General features: G+C 38.1%; 1 protein-coding gene and 1 long non-coding RNA gene across 2 annotated transcripts; one reads left to right on the forward strand and one right to left on the reverse strand.

Moving 5' to 3' along the window:
- Positions 1-105: 105 nt before the first annotated feature.
- Positions 106-7,958, reverse strand: LOC105690530. Its single transcript, XM_012408347.3, has 4 exons — positions 6,468-7,958; positions 5,144-5,266; positions 2,171-2,294; positions 106-1,424 (listed from the first exon to the last, which is right to left on the reverse strand). The coding sequence occupies exons 1-4, from the start codon at positions 6,578-6,580 to the stop codon at positions 1,374-1,376; spliced, it is 411 nt and encodes a 136-aa protein (XP_012263770.1). The 5' UTR covers positions 6,581-7,958; the 3' UTR covers positions 106-1,373.
- On the forward strand, positions 5,140-12,027 carry LOC125499933. Its single transcript, XR_007277000.1, has 3 exons — positions 5,140-5,774; positions 10,878-10,990; positions 11,070-12,027. It is a non-coding gene; the product is annotated as an uncharacterized LOC125499933 (long non-coding RNA).
- Positions 12,028-20,280: the final 8,253 nt, after the last annotated feature.

Raw genomic sequence — 20,280 nt, forward strand, 5'->3', positions numbered from 1 at the left:
GACTTATTGTTTGAGGGATCGAATACGTACGAAACGTAGATCAATTTTATTGCGATCACACTCGCATACGGTAAGTTATTTATTTAGTTTTTTTGTTTTCCTAGCGAAAATAAATTACATCGTCGGAGAGCATCGATAAATGAACGGACACAGTTGTTGTTTATTTTTATAATTTATTTTATTTTTTTCTCATTCATTCCTTGTTTTCTTTCTTTCTTTGAATAAATTAGAGAACAAAGAAGTCGACGAGAATAAACACCTAAGTATCACATTACGTTACAAGGTGCAAATAATGATGAAAAATGATAATAAATAAATTTCACTATTAGATTCTATAAAAATATGGTTTTCTCTTTATTTTTCGTGTTCATTTCTCATTTCTGTTTCAGAAAATGATGAAAATCCCATAAATCATACCAAAGAACCATATTTTTTCCTTAGATTAAATTTTCTTTTCTAATACCAGTCACACGCATATCGTTTAATCGTCAAAATACTGCAGCTGCTCATAGAAATGATTCTAACTTCAATTAACATTCCTACGTTTTTTCGTACAGACATGATAGGTAGGCATGTTATTTGCAGTAATTATTTTTTCATCTTCGTGTTATAATAATTAATTTCAATAACAGATCAGATTAATGATTCCATACCGTGGAACATGCACATCAAGTTTATACGAATTATCGTTGTTAATTAGACTATTTAATTATTAAGTGAATAGTTAAATTATTTTGACACAGTAAATTAATTAAAAAAAACAAAATGAAGCAATGATTTAGTTTCCATGATGAATTTCGAATCAAATAAATAAACAAATAAACAAACAAACAAATGAACGAACACACAATTATAAAAATGGCAAGGAAGAATGATTCTGATGAATTAACGACTTTGAATAAATTAAATGAAAAATTAGCGTCACATAAATAAATTAAATAAGTTACTAAAAGGCATAGCTTCGTAAAAAAAAAAAAACGGACAAAGAAGAATACTAATTCAAAATACCGTCCTGTTCTGTTTCTAGTTATACTTTTCGATACTAAAAGTACGAAACACTTTATCATAATGATACGCTAATAGTTATTGAAGCAGATTTTTCTTCTCTGCACATTGGACACTGGAATGTCAATTGGTGATAGCGTATAATATTTAGTTTAAAAAAAATTACCTATTATCGGTCTACTATTGTTACTTAAATAATAAAATTGTAAAAGAGAGGGAAAAAAAACTACGGTGTAAATATTAAATTAAAATTCAGATGGCGGAGTTTCCGCTAATACTGTTGAGGAATGAGAGCTGAGAACCTCTTCGTTGACTTCTTTTTTTTTTTCATGTTTTTTTTTCTCGAACATTTCCGTAAGTTCTTCAATTTATATAAATTGATCCTCCGTCTCCTCCTCTCGTCGATCCTGTATGTCATCCTGTAATCAGAAATAAGTGGAAAATAAGTTAAGATTGCAGTTACGCTGATACACACTTATGCCGTATGCGTATAGTACGTGTAATTGTCTGCCTGATGAAAATCTCAACTAAACTGGAAACTACGCCATCAGCGACTGTTAATGGCCGTCTATAAAATAACTTCGATTTATCGCTACTAACACCCCAATTAATTAATAGGTCGATGATTAGAACCAGATTACACGGATTTAGTGATTCTAAGACGACAGATATTCCTCGATATATATATATATATATATATACATTATCTGCGTGATGAAATTATGAGACTGCAGTTCATCTAAAGCTGGAGATGATCGTTTATAAAATTCTTAGAAATATCTTTTTACCGTATAGCAATAAATATAATAAAGTCAGTCGCTTCGTGATAAAAATAATTTAATCATTGATTTGATAATTTTGTTCGAAATTAAATGGCGCGTGTCACGGATCGTGCGTACATTATACTTTTGTCGGGTGTTCGAAAAAATACATCGCATATTCAGAGAAGATAATACACACGATCAAGGTTGAGATCAGCAGAATATTATCGCGTAGCGCGATGAATTAAAAATTAAAAGCGTCGTCGAAAAGTGGTGTAATACGTAGATACGTGAGTATAGCTCGAATAAGGTCGGACGGCAAACTTTTCGAAACGAGAGAACAAATGAGAACCGAAAAAAAAAGGTACAAAAACAGACGAAGTTTTTCATAAAACGAAACTTACCCAAATCGATGAAGCAGATTCGTCACTTTCTTGGCCTACGGACTGAGAGTCCTGTGCAGCCGCTTGCAAAATACGTTGAAGTCTTTCAAATCCACCTTCTACGCTTGAACGTCGCCTGCGGCCACTGAAACAAATTAAAAGAGAAAAGAAAAATTAAAATACATGATTATCGGTCACAGAATACCAACTCAATGAACCGTTAAAAAAAAATTGGAAAAATCAGCTCTCGTCAAAAAATGCAGGGGAAAAAGGACCCCTGTACAATTTATCGCGATTCGTACTTTACCCAGTAGATATTCCCACTCGCAGCTGCGAATAATTAAATCGGAAATATACTACAGAAGTTACCGGAAACTCTTCTCATTTAAATGATTCAAGATTTAGATTATCTGATTAAGTACGAGTTATTGCTCCGGCGAGAATTGCAGCCGCGTGACAATTGTTTTTGGCCTATCGATTCAAAATTTCTAAACACCGTAGAAGAAAAAAAGTGGAAAAAAGTGGAACAAAAAAAAAATGAATAAAAACAAAGCATCTCGTCGAAGATTATTGTGCTGCAGGACCGTGATAACCGAATTAAATTTTCCATTACCGAGGACATCGGGAGTAACCGACGCAGTCTTTTGCCAGATGCAAATTAAATTAGCGGAAAAATTTCTTCGACTCTCTTTTTAGTTTTTAAAATTCTTTACCTAATTTTTTTTTCTTTCTCTCAATATCTCTCGTATATTTCTCGGTCGATTGAAAGAGCTTTTGAGCACGTCAATTCCTGAACTTCTTTGAAATTCAATCAGAAAAAAAGAGAAACAAAAAAAGATAAATTAAATCACTTAATCTGATTTTCACCGCAAACTGTAGATCGCATGAATTGGGTACGAGACTACCTATAGTGAGACACCTGCAATGACTGACGTGAAAAGATTAAGCTGAGATTAAATCGAGATATTGAATGTATGTACATTGCAGGAGTCCTCGTAAGAAATGATGACGGTAAATTTAATTTTAGGAATTGAATCGTCAAATAATCGTCAGGGTACGATTACTCGATGACGTATGGTCATACTTGCATCACGTACAATTCAAAATGATATGATGTAAGCCTGGCGTGATCATAACTGGCGTAGTTAGACACTACGCGATATGATTTAGGTTGGCGCAAAATATCCCTAGGTGAATTTACAGCAGCGCGACGGCAGAGGTGGGGATCTGACGCCGCTCGACCTGCACACCGTCGTGGGGTAAATTCCACTAGGGATATTTTGCGCCAACTTAAATCATATCGCGTAGTGTCTAACTACGCCAGTTATGATCACGCCAAGCTTACAGCAAATCAAATGTGATCCGGTGTGAAACATTTCATCGGTGCGCTATGATGACTGTGATTATTCTTATCTATAATTAGACGAATGTCACGTATCATCGACGATGAAAGTGAAAATAGATAAACAAAGAAATAAATGGTTTAAACGTTTGAACTGGTCAGAATTGACTCACCGCATTCCCGGTGATCGATTTAACGATATGTCTAATGTTTATCGGACTTTTCAAATCTGCTAACGCGGATCACGATAATCGATGTAATCAACTTTTTGTAATCTTCCTTCGCATTTTCATTTCATCACGATTCATTGAAACGAAGGGAGCGGAAGAACGAATATCAACGCTGGGAGTTGGAAAAATAATTGAAAAAAAAGCAGATGAATAAAAGTAAAATTTTATTCGTTAATGAAAGTTGTAGAAAATTAGAAAAGGAAAAACGGAGACATAGAGAAGAAAGAAACTTCCATATTTGATCATATCGAGTGATTTGTATGGTGTAATGACCTACGCATCTTACGATACAATAATTATTACGCACAGCGGATACAAAAAGTGATAACCGAACCAAAAAAAAATCGTGTCAATGTAACTTGAATTGAAAAAAGATGAAGCACGAATGCAGAAAAACAGAAGAGGGAAAAAAAAAAAAAGATAGCACCCAAGTCGACATCTGCCAATAATTAGACGACTCACATGTGACATCCGCCGAAATCACCACAGATCGCAGCCTGCCGAGTGTAAAAGAGAGAGAGGGAGAAATGAAAAAAAAATCGGTCATCGATAAGCGCCGTAATCTCTTCACGGTTGATAGAGAAAAACGGTCAGATTTAATGGAAGGTTAATAGCGTCAATTACATGCTTGTAAACTTTGTAGCGTGTCGGGCGAACGTTTTATAAATTATGACAAACTCTTAAATCTTTCCAATTTTCTAATTGACCGGAGCGCACAATTGTAGACAATTTATAGGTAGATCACGATACGGTATTGTGATCGGATGCACGTAAATTACAACCGGTTATGCACGTGGCGGCGTGCACGTGCGGCCTAAAATAGCAAAATGCATGGGGGGATTACACCCAATTTGATATTACATACCTATACAACCATGTACACAACGACCTGCAATATTCACACAAATTACCTGACGCAGCTTATTTACCGATCAATCGTATCTGGTTTTCAGTGGTTTCTGTCCGCGCCTCGTGAACTCCGGGAGATAAATTGACATAATTTTCTCTGATTGAATCAATCCCGGCAAAATTTTATCATATTTCATTCCCGCCTGTACCGCCTACCACCTAAAAGCTTTACGTTTCTTCGTTACCGCGGCTATTATTATCGTTACCGTCGAAGTCTACCTGAGGATTTTCTATCTCTTTGAAACCAACGGGAATAATCGTAACTTTTTCTTAATCAGATGAAACAACTGCAACCCCGGAAACCACCGTAGGCACAATTACGTTATAGACCCAGCGCAATAAAAGGGCTTCTATACCAAATTTCGTATACCTATTTCCTGGGTGCTGTCGTGCTGTTAACGGGTATATATATACATGTATACTCCGCATACACGCACTTGTCTCACGATTAAATCTACCTCAATTTGATTGTAATGTTTTTTTATTTTCTCTTTACAGATTTTCTATACTCACATTTTCGCCGGGTCGACGCGACCGAATGCAACGGGAACGGTGACCAACTGTCCACGTATTCTTTCCAGGGCTAACAACGTTTCCAATTCCGCCAGACGCTGATCCGACACGCGTTTTTGTCTGCTGTAAAATCAAAGTTAATAATATATATTGTAGTGTGCACAATTTTTTCACCGTTATTATCGTCCTTTAATTCTACCGTTTTTTTTTCTCGGCCAATTTATTTCTATCGTTCGTTCACATTCGTTACTATTTTCAGTAAAAGCTCTCTATAGTTCGATCACCGAAAGCCGCCATTTTTTCTACTTTTTTTTTTTTTTTTTCTTCTCGACAAATCCGATATCTGCATTCAATTCCAACTGCGCTATAGATAATATATATACTTGTATGCGTGTATACACGTAATGCCGCGACGGATATACATATGTAGGCTTCGTTTATATTTCGAAGTACGATATGATTAAAATAATGAATTTTTTGAATGATCGGAAATTTCAAACTTGTTGCATCATTACTAGTAACTACTGATGGATGGACTTTTACGTCATCGGATGAATGGCCGTAAGTGGAGCAGATCTGCGCGTGATGAGTTTCAGTGTTCACGTGTATAATGTTACACCAGCTATCCGTTGTGAGTAAAATATACGTCTATATATCGATGCGCGTGTGTGCACATTGAATATGTGAACATCTATACGTAAACGTTATTTTATATTAGTTTTTAATATAAATATTAATTCGACATGTATACATACGTACGTACGTTATACTCGAGAAAAAAAAAAAGATATATTACAAAAGTCGTTCTCTTGTAATAAAATTGCGTATTTGAGGAATAATAATATTAATAACTAAGAAAAAAAAAGAGAACAAAAAAAACAATCTTCAACATTATAAATCCGCGATAGTATAAATTTTTTTATCATTTTCTGCGTCAGACGGAATAATTGAGAGTACTCGAATGAAATATTAGCTATAAATTGTGGCGATTATTAATCGTTGGATGAGTTTTTCGATGCGAAACGAGCAACTTTTATTTCAACGCTTTTGATCCGGGCGAGTTTGAATTTCTCTGATTTAAAAATTTCAAGATTCAAGCGGAAGTAGGGGGGGGGGGGGGACTGGAGAACTCGTACGTACGATGGCGAACTGTAGCGGTCGACGCGCTTACGATTGGCGGGAAATTTTCGATTTTTTTCATCGGTGATACGATTTCGTTGCGAGAATATCGAGATGAGAAGAGAGTGAAAAAAATGAAGTTACGAAAATTTTGGTAATCTATTGAATTCCAACGATAATATAATAAGGCACATTCGGTTCCTACCTAATGCGTCCGGAAGGTCTGGCGTCGTTTTCTGCTGCGAGCAACACGAGGACCAAAATTACTGCTCCAAACGTACTCAAAAGGGTCATTCTGCTACCGGCCGACGAACTCATTTTTTGTGTTTGAAAAGAAGAAATTCGGGTTTCTCTTATCTTCAAATAAAATCACTCGACGTTGGGAAAAACTCGACACTTTTTTCAACCCGTCGATCACTTTACGTCACTTGTCGGTTAAATGCAGGTAGATCGATGCTGAGACTTGTTTTTTTTTTATTTGAAAAAAATAATTCAAAATATTTTCGAAATATTTCTTCTTATATATACTTTTCGATATCTCGTTAATATAGATTTATCGATGAAAATTTTGGCGATCGAACAAATTGATGTAAAAATTTTTTATCCTCTTTTAAATAATCTTCAAATTTTTTTCTTTTCTATAATGGCTCAATCCTTGTCGCGTGTCTTTATTTCTCTCTTGTCTCTTGCGAACTCTTGCACGCTGCTTGGTTTACTCGGCATATATACCATAGCGACGCCTGGCGTCCCCCACCTCGACGCCTGTACACCTAACTTCCATCGCGATAGGAGGACACCCACACTCGTCAAGGAACTTTGCCCCGAAATTTCCATTTTTGCAGGATTCCGTTTTTATTGTTTTTATTGTTTTTTTTTTTTTTTTGTTTTTTCTCTTCTTTCATTTCTAATGGAATTATGCAACGTCATTCGAACGGTGACACAATTGTCGCAGGCGCGACTCACTCCGATACCATAGATATTTTTTTTTTAAGTTGATTTTTTTTTTTTTTTTCTTTTTTCGATTTGATTTTTTTTCTTCAGCTTTTCGTTACGGTCAATCGGAAATGCTCGCTATCACGGATTATCCCCGTGTTCGATGTTCCTAACTCATTTTTGCGGAATAATTATTGCGCGACAGGCGTAAAACGGTCGTTATATGTATTATGTATACCGACATAGATATATCAATGTATATCTATGATACTGATAAAGTATTGCAATAATTGGAAAGTGATAGCCCTAAAGCATTAAATTCAGTCTTATCGCCGCAAAATTTATACCGGATGTTCCGCAATATACGCCATGTGCCACTCGCGTCGCTGAATAATTTGCTTATGCGAATCTTGTTTGGTTGGTTATTTTTTGAAAAAAAAAAAAATTTTTTGGGAAAAGCCACCATACGCGAATAGAGTGAAATTGCAAAGATTAACAAGTCGAGGGAATCCTGCCGAATCATACGATCAAAATATACCAATCCACCTTGATGGATTGCTAATTACTTGCGACTCATTTCATTTGATTGCGATGATCAGGTGGAGATATCAATCTCTTCTCTTCTCATTACTGCAGTAGATACGCGTAATACATGCGAAGATCGCCGCGGCTGTGCAGTGTATCCACATGCGTTCGACGGCCATTTCGCGATCGTGTTTAGGCTATTAAATAGATTCACCTGTGCACGCCTTCCTAGAAAGATATAATATTTGATGCAATAAATGTAAATAAAGAGGAAAAGAATTACAAGTAAAATTATTATACTTTTCAGATGTAAGAGAAACTCGGCATACTGTATCCCGCAGTCACTGCTATATATATATATATATCGACGAACGAATTCATTAAAGGAACCGAGAAGAAGATTTAAAAAAATGTAACGATCCAGATCTACATTTTTTTTTTACGGTAGTACATTATCCGTAATTTTTTCGAAATTGAATCATAATGTTACTCGGGAAGAATGATTTTTATATATATATATATATATACATATTTTTTTTTATTTGCAACTGGCCATCGTCGTGCATGGAAGTGAGATGAAAATTCCGAGTAATTTTTACGATCGAAACTTTACAGATACAAAATAATTGCAAGTATAATTAGAACGTCTCGTTTTTATTACGCATTGTTTGATTGTGGGCGTTCGCGCGCCGGTTCCGCAAGTTGAAAAACAGAGGATTACAATTACCGACCGTTTGTGAGTCGGATGAAAAAGTGAATTGCAAAAAGTAAAAGAGAAGAAAAACGAAAGAGACAAAAAATGAATTCTTCTTATTTTTTAAACGGCATATACGAGTGATCATTTCGTGCATGTTTTCCTGAGAATGCAGTCCAGAGAAAAATCAATTATTTAATCGCGATATTGTTTTCTTAGTTATGAATATGTGCGTATTTCGGAAAATATGTTAAAAAAATTTTTTTCTCGAGGAACGCGATAAATAAATTTTTCAAATCTTTGGAAACTGATTTGTTACACAGATCTCCGTAACCGTTCGACGTTGAGGTAGAATTTTAAGTGGTCAGATAAAAAATTTTCCATTCACTTACGATCGATTATTTTTCTGTAGATCGTTACACGCAATCATACTTATATTTGAAAAGAACAAATGCCCGCGCGATCCGCTAAAGAGATTTTTACGCGAAAGTTGAATTGATCGTAATCAACGACTACAACCCGGTTTCCAATGATATGCGATTCGCATTTATACGGGTGCACGTGTTATAAATGCGCTCGGTTATCCTCACGGTGGAAATATTGTACCTGTAATATATTTATCTGAAGAATTTGCGAAAATTAATCGTGCCCCGAGCCTCATCAAATATTATAATGAAACGGAAAAGTCTCTCCACAATGTGGCCGAATCGAAGACTTCGATTAAACAAAAATGAAATTCAATAATGTGCAAAAAATCGGAAATTCCATCGCGCAAGGAAGGGAAAATAGGGTAGGTGCCATCGTTTCCACTATCTTCACTAACTGCATCGCCATACTAAAAAATACACACATTTGTCATTTTTGGAAGCATTCGAGATTTCCGAGTACGTTGGCTCGCATACCACATATTTTTGTTGCGATCGTGGAAAAATTTCTTTCGAGAACATATCGTATTATGCATTTCCAACGAATGGAATATTATCGCACAATGTGAGAAAAATCGGGGGAATCCAATTTTCTCACTATTGTAAAAATGATCGCTTTTATCACGTGCGGCACAACAATCTGTGGACAAGTATTCCTTTTTTTTTTCTTTCTTTTTTTCTTCTTCGGACGTTGATGAACCTGCATTATAGTGTAGACAAATAACGTGAATCGGGGATATTTTCAGTTCGTGGAAATTTTACCCTGGATGAGTATCGAAAACGTATGATTAGAAAACCAATAAGAAATAGATCGTTAGAAAAATGAGAAAATCACGCGCGCGTTAAACGGCAGTGAAAATAAACGGATATGGTGGCGTGTAACAGAACACTGCCCATGTGCGTACGGTGCTTACACCGCATAATTGAACAAGTGTCAATGACGACGATGGTTACGAAATGTGTGAAAAAAAAAAAAAAAAACAAAAAAGAAATAATGGAAAAAAAAAGGTTAGACAAATCGGTATCCGTATCCCGTCGTCATCTCGACGTTCGGAGGAGGCTGCCTTATTCCAATAACGTGGACTGACGAGACTTCGAAGAAATCTAGGCCAAGTTAATGAATTTCAACCAAAAATTGCATCATAAAATCTGATGGCGGACGCGTAGCTCGATATAATTATTGTGTCGAGGCGATCCGAGTTGTCTTTGAGGAAGTGATTGATTCGTTGACTAATCAGCTGGCGATTGTCACGTTTTCCAGGGATATTTCCTTCTTGAATTCAGCCGACGAAGCTATGTCTCTCCTTTACGGAAACTATTTTATTTTTACGAGTCTCTACGTCAATCTCACCTACACGTAATAAATATATACAATTCGCTTTCATCCGCCGTAACTTCGTGTACCCACCTATATTCATTCGTCTTCCGATTTCTCGAAATAATATAAACGCCGAGTCGAATGCAATTACCAAGTTACTCTCCGTCAAATATCAAATAAAAACCTCAATCGATTACAACAAATAACCTTATGATATTACATGTATCATCCCCCTGCACTCCTTCCAAAGCAATATCAAAGTTATAGAATTCTAATGAAGACGTGTATATACCTAACCTAACGTACGATATGATATTTGGAAGATGATAATAATAACAACAACAACAATAATAACAATAATAAATTACTTTATCTTGCGGTAATCTGCTAAACTTTTTGCGAATACTTCGTATGTACCACGCAAGTATTATCGTATAATTTAATTTAGTATTCGTATAAATGATAAGAGAAAAAACCGTCTCTTTTTTTTTCGTTTGTAGTATAGGAGAATAGAGAAAATTACGACTTTTTTCGTACGAAACAAAAAAAAAAAAGAAATAGTAAAAAATTGAAAAATCGATGGAAACTCATTTTTGTCGCGGTGAAATTTCTGTGCAGCACATTACGTAGGTAATATGGATAAAATTTTGATAAAACATCACCATAGTATCTAATCGAGTCAGGGGAATTAGTCCGGTGAAATTTTTTTTCTGTTTTCAGATCCAAAGGTCCGGTAAGTTGAGAGAGAGAGAAAAAAACAAAAAAAGGAAAGAAAAGAAATACATACAAAATACCGCACATCGGGTATCTAATGACCCGTAATAAAATGATACGTACGTACATACATACACGTGCGTATGATTCATCAGACTTTCGTTATTTTAAAGAAGATAAAAATAACGAATTTCACAGGAGCTGACCGCCGACCGCAAACGGCGAAATATTGAACCCCTCCGAGGACCTCGAGAGTTAAAAAATGTTCGACGCAAAGGACGCACTTAACACCTATAGTTTCGTAATTTCTTAATTTATGGACAAATTTACCCCCGACCCAAAAAAAGCGCGCGGATCCGGGCGGCACGAGGAGCGAAATATACCGTCTCATTGTGAGGGAAGGGGCGATTGACTCATGTGGTGTAACAAAATCTGTTAATCATTTCGTCTTCTCTTATATTTTGTCCTTTTCTTTTTTTCTCTAAACATTTTCTTTCTCATCTTCACGGACGTCACCATATTTCGCTAACGAGTCCGAACACGTTTGAGGGGATCATTGGTCTAGTCGGCGTCGAACGCGCTGAAAATAAAACAGAAATCTCTCGGGACGGAGAAACTGATTCACGGACTAGAGAACGGAGCGGATCCGCGTGTTACGAAGCGCACCGACCGTACGTGAAAGTTTTTTTCTCAACGTAACGAGAGAGCCAGAAAAAAAAAAAATAATAACAAATAAATAAAAACATATTAACGTCCGTGAATTAATAGAGAGGAGAACATAAAAAAAAAAAAAAAAAACAAAGAAAACACCGAAATGAAATGAGATAGAAACGACGGCACGAGTCCGTCGGCACGTAGACTGACTGCAGGTTATCCGGATCCTATTTATAGACGCTTACCTTGCGAATAATCCAATTGACACTTGTTCCGGATTATAACTATACGTACGGACGTTCTCCGCAATTGGGTTCTCTGCAATTTTTTTCTTCAATCGGAAAAAAAGTACGGGTAACGGCGAGGGAAGCCTGATTTTTGCGAAACCTAAACACGATGAAAATTTGTTCTCTCATTCCGTATTTGAATTGAATGAAAAAGATTTTCATAGTCATACCGTGAGAAGAGAAGAAATTAATAATTATTTCATTCGATTCGATTCGATAACTGAAATTGGTTGTAAAAAAAAAACAAAAACGAATTCTCGAAAATCCAGAATGACGTCTGAATCGGTTTTTTCGATCATACTGTAAAAATAAAAAAATGTACAAAATTTTTGGGGTACCCCGTTCCGTTCCGCCCCGCCTCCCCCTTTATGTAAATGAATGACTTAATTGAAGGAATAGAAAAAGATAAGAAAAACTGAAGTGGCGTATCATAAATTTCGATGTCGGATCGCGATCCGATTATCGATCGATGGATGGATGGATGGGTCATCGATCGGGGATAGCTGAGATACGAAAAATCGAGACATTCTTCGGTACGCAGGTCTGTATAAGACACGCGTATACGGTCGGAAGAATGGAAAACTGTGACGTCTGATGCAACCGATTACGTAGTGACGATACGCGCGTTATCAGCAAAAATTTTTCAGTTATCCACGCCGCGTCGTTGCCGTACGCGTTGATTTCGACGATTTCTATTACCCACACGTTAGTGACTCGACGAAAATTATTTTATCGAAAAAACCGCGTAAGTACTACGCTACACGGCTATGATACGTACGTGATCACATTCGCACCTCGATTGCGTAAGGCTTACCTGCGAAACCGTCCGTCCACTCCCAGCTTTTATATCCGTTACCGTTATCTTCTACGTGACAGGAGACGGTCTAACGTGAGTTCTATACGCTCCAGCTGTACTCGTTCGAAATTACACCGCGTTCTTCTTATCTCTAAACATCTTTCGTCACTCGCGTTTATCGGTTGATATCCGCGAGTGCGGGATACGACATTCCGACCTGGCGCCGAATTCTAACGATCTCTTCTTTTCGAGAAAAAAAAAAAATAGAAAATAGAAAAAAGAAATAGATAAGCTCCGCGGTCGTTGGAATTTTTTTTTGTTCCGCCAAGTTCAAGAGCGTCCGTGAGTTTTTGCGACGATCGACCTTGACGACTGTACGTAACGATGAATGAAAATGAAAATAAAAAAAAAAAAAAAAAAAAAAATTAGAATAAAAAAAAAAAAACCAGAGTCAACGATCTCTACGTGTATTATTAGAACATCGAACGTTCTAACGAGATTTCGATGATAATTCGCGCGCGTTATTACAGAGAAGAATTCGTGCGATCGTTCAATCCGTCCTTGAAAAGTGAGGTCAGTTCCCGGACTTACGGGGAATCGAAACGGCGGACGAAATTCACGCGTTCGCGGGTGTGTCGGAGTTCTGTTAATGAAATAGTTCAGCGAACGGGCGGGGGGACGCCTCTTTTTCCTCGTTTTTTGGCCCCCCCTTGTTTTTTTTTTTTTTTTTTTTCTTTTTTTTTTCTTTTTTTTTTCTTTTTTTTTTCTTTTACCGGTACTCTTGCCAACGCTCCGCGAGCGGCTCCGTCACGACTCGCAACACGTCGACGACGTGCAATATTCTCGACTACGTCACGGGAAGGCCGCGTGCCACATCGCGGAATTTCGACACCCGCCCGCGTTCTAACCGGCGTCACGTAGTCGTCGTCGTCGTCGTCGTCGTCGCGGTCGTCGTAGTAGTAGTAGCGGCAGTCGATCGTTCGCGCGTTTAAAAATAACCGGATTCAATTATTTTTGGCCTACGGGTTATAAATAAATTTCATGACCAGTTGGACCACTCGGTCAGCTCGAGATTTCCTACTCGACTTTGGGGCGGCTTACGGTCGTAGTCGAAATTTGTATGATGTTTTGACGCACACCTGTAACCATCGAGTGGACGCGTGACGTATTTACCTGGTAGCGGAGACGCGATGCGCGTGGCGGTCGATTGATATTTATGGGGAGAACCGGATAGCCCGGAATTGTAACTAGCGGTAGAAAATAATCCCCGGGGCTGAACACGTTTCGAGTAAAGTTGTGCAGCGGATTGATTGCCGCGGTCCCCATGTAAGGAACCGCCGGGACGATTCTATTCCTCCGATAAATGTATATATGTATATATATATATATATAAATACCAGCCGCGGTATAATCCCCGACCTGTGTCAACATTACCCGGAGGCAATGAGCGATCGCGACTTTGTAAATTACATACGCTCACCTGTTACATCCAATCAACGTCCAGACTTATTAATTTCGCTTTCTTGTCCCCTCTTGTTTTTTTCCCGCCTCCTCTCATTCACAGGGGGTCAAAATCCCGGTGGCGGCTTTTTACGCGTCTGCGATGATCCTCGTGTACCGTTTCCACTGCAGCGATTCTTCGCCAAGCCGATCGACGATCTCAAATTTATTGTTAGCATGTATCTGGTGTATCGTATAGACGACGCGAACAATTATTCTCCCGCCTTAATCCCCCGTTACATTTCTGACGGGCCTGCGGAGATAATCCATTCCCAGCAACCCCTTAGATTTTGCGCTTTCTTTTAGAAAAGAGACGGCAAGAAACCACGAGGTGCAGCCCCCCTCGCGCCTCCGCCATTTTGTATACCTATAACCCTATCTCCGAGAGACTCAAAAATACCCGCCGCCCGTTTCAAATGACTGCAGTTTGTTTTTTTTTCTTCGTTTGTTTTTGTTTTTGGGTATTTCCCTCGTTGTTCCACCTACTTTCCCTCTCCGTAGACGTGAACCTAAATACGCGCAATTCGAACGGGGAAACAATTTCAATTATTCTCAATTCGAACGCGCGTAACGCGAAATTCGTCACACGCGCGGACGACCACACGACGAATAATCGATTCCTAGTCGCGATGACTGGGCTTAAAAATCCAGCCGGAATTGTTCGGTAACGGAGAGAGACGGCGAACGTCGTTTTCTTTCTTTCGTTTTTTTTTTTTTTATTCTCTTACTTCTATTTTTCATTCGTCAAATCTCTTCGACAATAAGATCGCGCGCGCCTCTCTATTTTTGCGAACTTATATCACGCACACGTGTATATTCGAGCGGGGTGTGTCCGAACACGATGACGTACTCGCGCCTTAATATATATTTGAAATCATTGAGCAAGCAATTGCCCTCACTTTGTACCTACATCCATGTACGTACAGCGAGGATCAAAGTCTGATCGTAAAAAAAAAAACTCGCCTACGTACTCACCGACGTACGTATGTATCGTACCTATGTACCGCTCGTACGGTATATATATATACATATCTATATATCTCACAATCGAAGAACGAACGCCCCGAAGCGATTAACCGTGACACGAAATTTCGGGGAATTCGATGATCCGCGCCAAAAATGACGTGTCGCAATATTCGAGGATTGATTTAAAAGAAACGGAGGAAAAAAAAAAAAAAAAAAAAAAAAAAAGGTCGCGTCGGTTGTGCCGCGAAGAGGAAAAGAAGATAGAAAAAAATTAAATGAATGAATAACGAGGGCGACACGTGCAGCCGCGCTTGTAACAATTCGCACAGACGAAGAGAAATTAATGAAGTGTACACAGGTAGGTACGTCCGTGTACCGGGAAATGAGAACCGGGAGAAGTGAAACTTTCTATACGAGGAAAAAAATGAATGAATGAATGAAAAAAACTGTTACCGCGGGTTAAATGCATTTCGTAATTATTGATTCATTCGGTTTTTTGATTTTCGTTTTTTTGTTCGCAATAAACGTGGACTACGGAGGTATTCGTAAGTACGTGTACGTGTCGTGTATTGCAGACGACATGAAATCGGTGCGGTCCAAAAAAACTGAAAAAGCAAACGAAAAACGAAAAAGAAAAGGAAAAAAAAAAAAAACTGCATCGGGGTAAGAAAAAAGATATACCGCACATTCCGTAGTCCGATGAAATTTCCTTATGCACATCCGGTGGAGGAGCGAAAGATATAGACATTCTGCGTGCGCCTATATTATAGCCGCACGGGTTGAACACGCATATAATATATTCCGAGAATTTGCGGTGTTCGAAGTATGACTAGAATTTCCGAAAATCCTTGGGGTATCGTTATACCGATGAAATAAAGGTCGAGTCGAGCGGCGTTTTTTCGAGAAAAAAAAATCTAAGCTACGTGGCCGCGGCGGCATATATCGCGCATAGCATCCCCCTTCGGACTTCTAGTTAATCGTTAAAAAATCGAAGTCGGCGAACTCGATCGGGGTACCGTATGAGAGGGGGAAGAACAAAGACCCGAAATAAGAGAATGGAAAAAATCTACATTCACGCGCAGAGCGATAGGCTGCAGGCCGGAGCTTCTAAGAAGAATGTGGGGAAAGGTGATCTTTGATTATAGAGCGGTGAAATAAAACAAGAGTAAGAGTTTTAGGGGGGGAGGGGGGGGGGGGGTGAAGTAAAATAATAAAAAGGATGATCGGAGAAGGAGGGAAATTTTGTATACTCGACCGAATGGGGTACATAAATCTAAAACCTGTCGTCGTTAATCGCCGCGAAAGGGTCGATGATTTCTGGCTGATCGATCCGCGATGCAGGTGGGCGCCAAATTCCTTTTTCTCTCATGTTTCTCCTTTTCTTCGCGTTTTTCGTATATCTCGATTCATTTTTTTTTTTTTTATTCTTACACGGGTGAATCACGGTCAAGATGTCCCACACGAGTTCGAATGGATACTATAGTATAGGTGGTACGTCGAGCAGAAACGTAAAATCGAATCATCGATATTATATGTATATTACTTCGCAGAGAGATACTGTACGAGATTCGTACGTTAAGATGGTTATAATCTGATTTTCAATTCGATACGCGTAATACATTGCGTATCGTGCCAGAAAACCGATCACATCATATCAATGACGTTATACGTGTATACGTGTATCTTCTTCGTTATTCATTTCGTTCACTTTTCTTTTCCATTTTTCAGTTTCTCCTTTTTTTCGTCTTTCATTTACTTGTTCCCCGTCGTACATCAGGCTGGCTCACTTCATTCCCGGCGGATTGAAAAAAAAGAGACGAAAAAATAATAAATCGACTAGAAAAATTGAACGAAGACGAAGACGAAGACGACGACGACGACGCGATTGGCAACGATTTTCATTGTTCGATTTGCACACACACATGCGGAAACCCCGCGCAATTATTGTTTTCCTTGGTAAACGTGATTTGAAAGAAAAAATAATTTAATAGAATTACGTTATAAGCGAGTCGCATCGTCAGATGGTATGCGGAGTTGCAGAGTTTTGTTTTATTGTAACCATGAGTATGATAAATATATAATTACGATTCCGAGATCGATTTACAAATTGAAATACAGAAAACAACAAGAAAATAATTAAACACTATATCCTAATTCGCCGCATGATGGTTCTTCAATTCTACACGCCTTACGTATGTATAACAATATCATAGGCCCTATTCACCTCACATTTTTTCTTATTTAGCGCTCAAGTTTTTTTTTCATTCCCCTCCCCCCCCTTTCTTTTTTTTGAAAAACCAACTTCATCAGACCTTACGTACGTATGCGATATAATTACAAAAATTAAGCAGGTTGACAAATATTTGACTTCTTTTGACGTCACACAGGTATGTTATATGATATTCGATTCTCTTCTCACCGGTGCATAGAGTATCTCAATTCTTCATTTACTTCTAGAAAATTTATTTACTCATGATTATAATATATATGTCGCACTTGTGAATATTTCCCGGTAATGTATGTTAGTGTGTCGAGTCTAGAAAACAAAAAAAAAAACAAAAAAAGCATTTATCTTTGCTTTTTTTCTACGGTTGAAAAAAGAGAAAAAATAAATAAATAATAAAAAATTAAGAAAAACTAAAAAGCTAAAAAGAATCTAATCGTTTCTCCGCGAAACGATCTAGCCAAGTCAAAGTTATAGGCGCATAAAGTCTAGGAAACTACGTATGTATAGGTGTTCGTACATGCGTGGGGACGGATGGAATTTTTAAGTAAATCAAAATTTTTTTACTGCTCTTCTGAAAAACAATCGGCGAGAAATGAATAGAAAAATAAGATCAAAAGTCGAATATCGAAATGAATAAATAATATTATTGGTTCTCAGAAAAATTAATGGCATGCACCGCCTCGTGAGATTGGGGATGCGGAGGCCGCGGCGGAACCGCGCGTTTCAAACAAAGTTAATCGATGTCATATAAACGCGCGTCCATATGTATACGCGTACACCTAAGACTTTCCGGGAAAGGTACGTCCCATAAATCTATTTGGAATTTGGAACGGTCGGAGGATAAAAAGACGAGGAGGCGAAAATCGCAATAACAACAATAACAACGAAGAATTTTCGTCAGAAAATCCCACGCCCTGTTCCCGTACGCGTTACATCGTCCGTGAGAACATTGGGGGATCGTACGTTCACGTGAATACGCGATGGGCAGTTTTATGGTCATTGGTTTTTGAAAATGAAAAAAAAACAAAAAAAAAAAAAAAAAACGCCGGAGAATGTACCAGTTCCGACGAGGAACTCTGACGGCAATCAGTTGCTTTGTTTACGCACCCTATCTATCCGCGAGGATTAAACTGACGGCTCGAACTTTCAAAGCTGCGCCGGACAATTTCCTACTCCTGTATATGTATATGTATGGTATATTTCATATGGCCAGCTATAACCGGAACATGTGTACAACTCTACGGTCAACGCGACACAAAGCTTTCGAAACTTTCATCGCTCGCGATGCATACCTGCAGCCTCCACTTCATAATCTACCGCATACATATATGTATAACGTTATGGAAATGTACGTCGGAAAATGTGGAAGGATACGTGGTGAAAAAAATTCGACTTTTTTTCTTTCTGTATCCTTGCTTTCGTCTATTCTTTTTCATTCGTGTCTCCGCACTCTCCCTGCACGCGCTCAGCACACGGCTGATGCACGAAGGAGAAAAAAAAACAACCAATTCACGTACATCCGCGGATGCATTTTCGTACGTCGAGTTACGTATGTTCGACGAACCAAAAAATGTCAACCTCTTCCATTTTGCCGGTGATTTTTTTTTTTTTTTTCAAATTTTTTTTATTACAACCCTTTTTAGGATATGAATTTTTCAAAACTCGAAATACCGCCGTCATCGATTTCTCCGAAAAAACCTTTGCTTCGTTTTTTCGGTTTCATTTTTATTTTATTTTATTTTATGTTATTTTTTTTTTTCTACACTAACGAGCTCTAATATTTACAAATTGATTAGCGGATAATCCGAAAATTAATATATCATTTTTACGCCAACAGGTCGCACGATATAGTATATACAGAGATATCTCGTGATTGACATAATTATCTACGCATAGATCGCACTTTAGTATATCTCGATTATTCACCTTACGTGCCAACGTACAACAAACATTAATTAATAGCGATTAATTTCTCAATCAGATACACTGTAATTCCATTAGGACAAATCCGAATAAAAGAGGAGAGGAAAAATCACAGAAAATTTATTCATACATTTAAGTACGTGTTGTACACGGGGCATGTGTGCACCGATGTACCTTGACGCGCCCGTACCGCTCGCGAAAGGGATCAACGAATCCTTCGGACGCGGAGTTGTGGGTGCCGAGCTGCCGCGGTCCCATTAATCAAGGAATCACACGCTTGTACATACATAGCCGAACAAAAAGTGAACGCCTATTACCGTTTTTCCGTCAAACTTTTTCTTCATACATTCAATTTGTTCGACGCTATTGTTAGTACGGCGCTTTTTTCCCAACATTCCCGACGTCGAGAAACCCCGCTAATATAGAAGTTCATCGATTTACAGGCGGTTGAACCCGTCGCGAGCCGTACAACGATCTTCTCAAGTTTTATATCCACGTCTTGTCCGCGACGTCATCGCTGAGATAATTTCGATACGCGAAGGTATCCGTTGTCGATCACTTTTCAATTAAATAATCGATCGAACGCGGAAATTATAATTCTTCGTACGTAAAGGCCGCCATATTGATTTATATACGCGAGCTAACAATTGTTGATCGCCGGCGATCCGTGCACACGGTACAGTCTCGCGTCTGGATTTCCCAAAAAAAGAAAAAAAGCGAAAAAAAAATGAAATAAAATGAAATAAAATAAAATGACGTTTGTACGCAACATCATTACGCGAGTGATTAATTTCACGTCCTTCGCGAAACGTGTCGCATCTCCGCGTACCACCGAGCAAGTAAAAATACAATGACGCAGCTATATTTCGAACTCTTCGGATAATAGTCGGCTGCAAGGGAAGAAAAAAAAAAAAAAAAAAAAAAAAAAAACAAAAACTCAAATCAAATAAATAAACTAATGAGAAGAAAAAAATGACGAGAAAAGGAAATCCCGTAATCCCCAGCGAAATGCGAACATCTGGCCTGAGTATTTTATGCGGCGTATTTCCACCAGTT

This window comes from Athalia rosae, chromosome 1 (genome assembly GCF_917208135.1).
Source record: "Athalia rosae chromosome 1, iyAthRosa1.1, whole genome shotgun sequence".
Taxonomy (NCBI): domain Eukaryota; kingdom Metazoa; phylum Arthropoda; class Insecta; order Hymenoptera; family Athaliidae; genus Athalia; species Athalia rosae.

Excerpts from the sequence above, each read along its gene's own strand:
- LOC105690530 (XM_012408347.3), bottom strand. The coding sequence starts at position 6,580 with ATGAGTTCGTCGGCCGGTAGCAGAATGACCCTTTTGAGTACGTTTGGA. Across the intron at positions 2,295-5,143 it reads CGCGTCGACCCGGCGAAAAT|TGGCCGCAGGCGACGTTCAA; the intron begins GTGAGTATAGAA and ends AATTTGTTTCAG. Across the intron at positions 1,425-2,170 it reads AATCTGCTTCATCGATTTGG|GATGACATACAGGATCGACG; the intron begins GTAAGTTTCGTT and ends TTCTGATTACAG.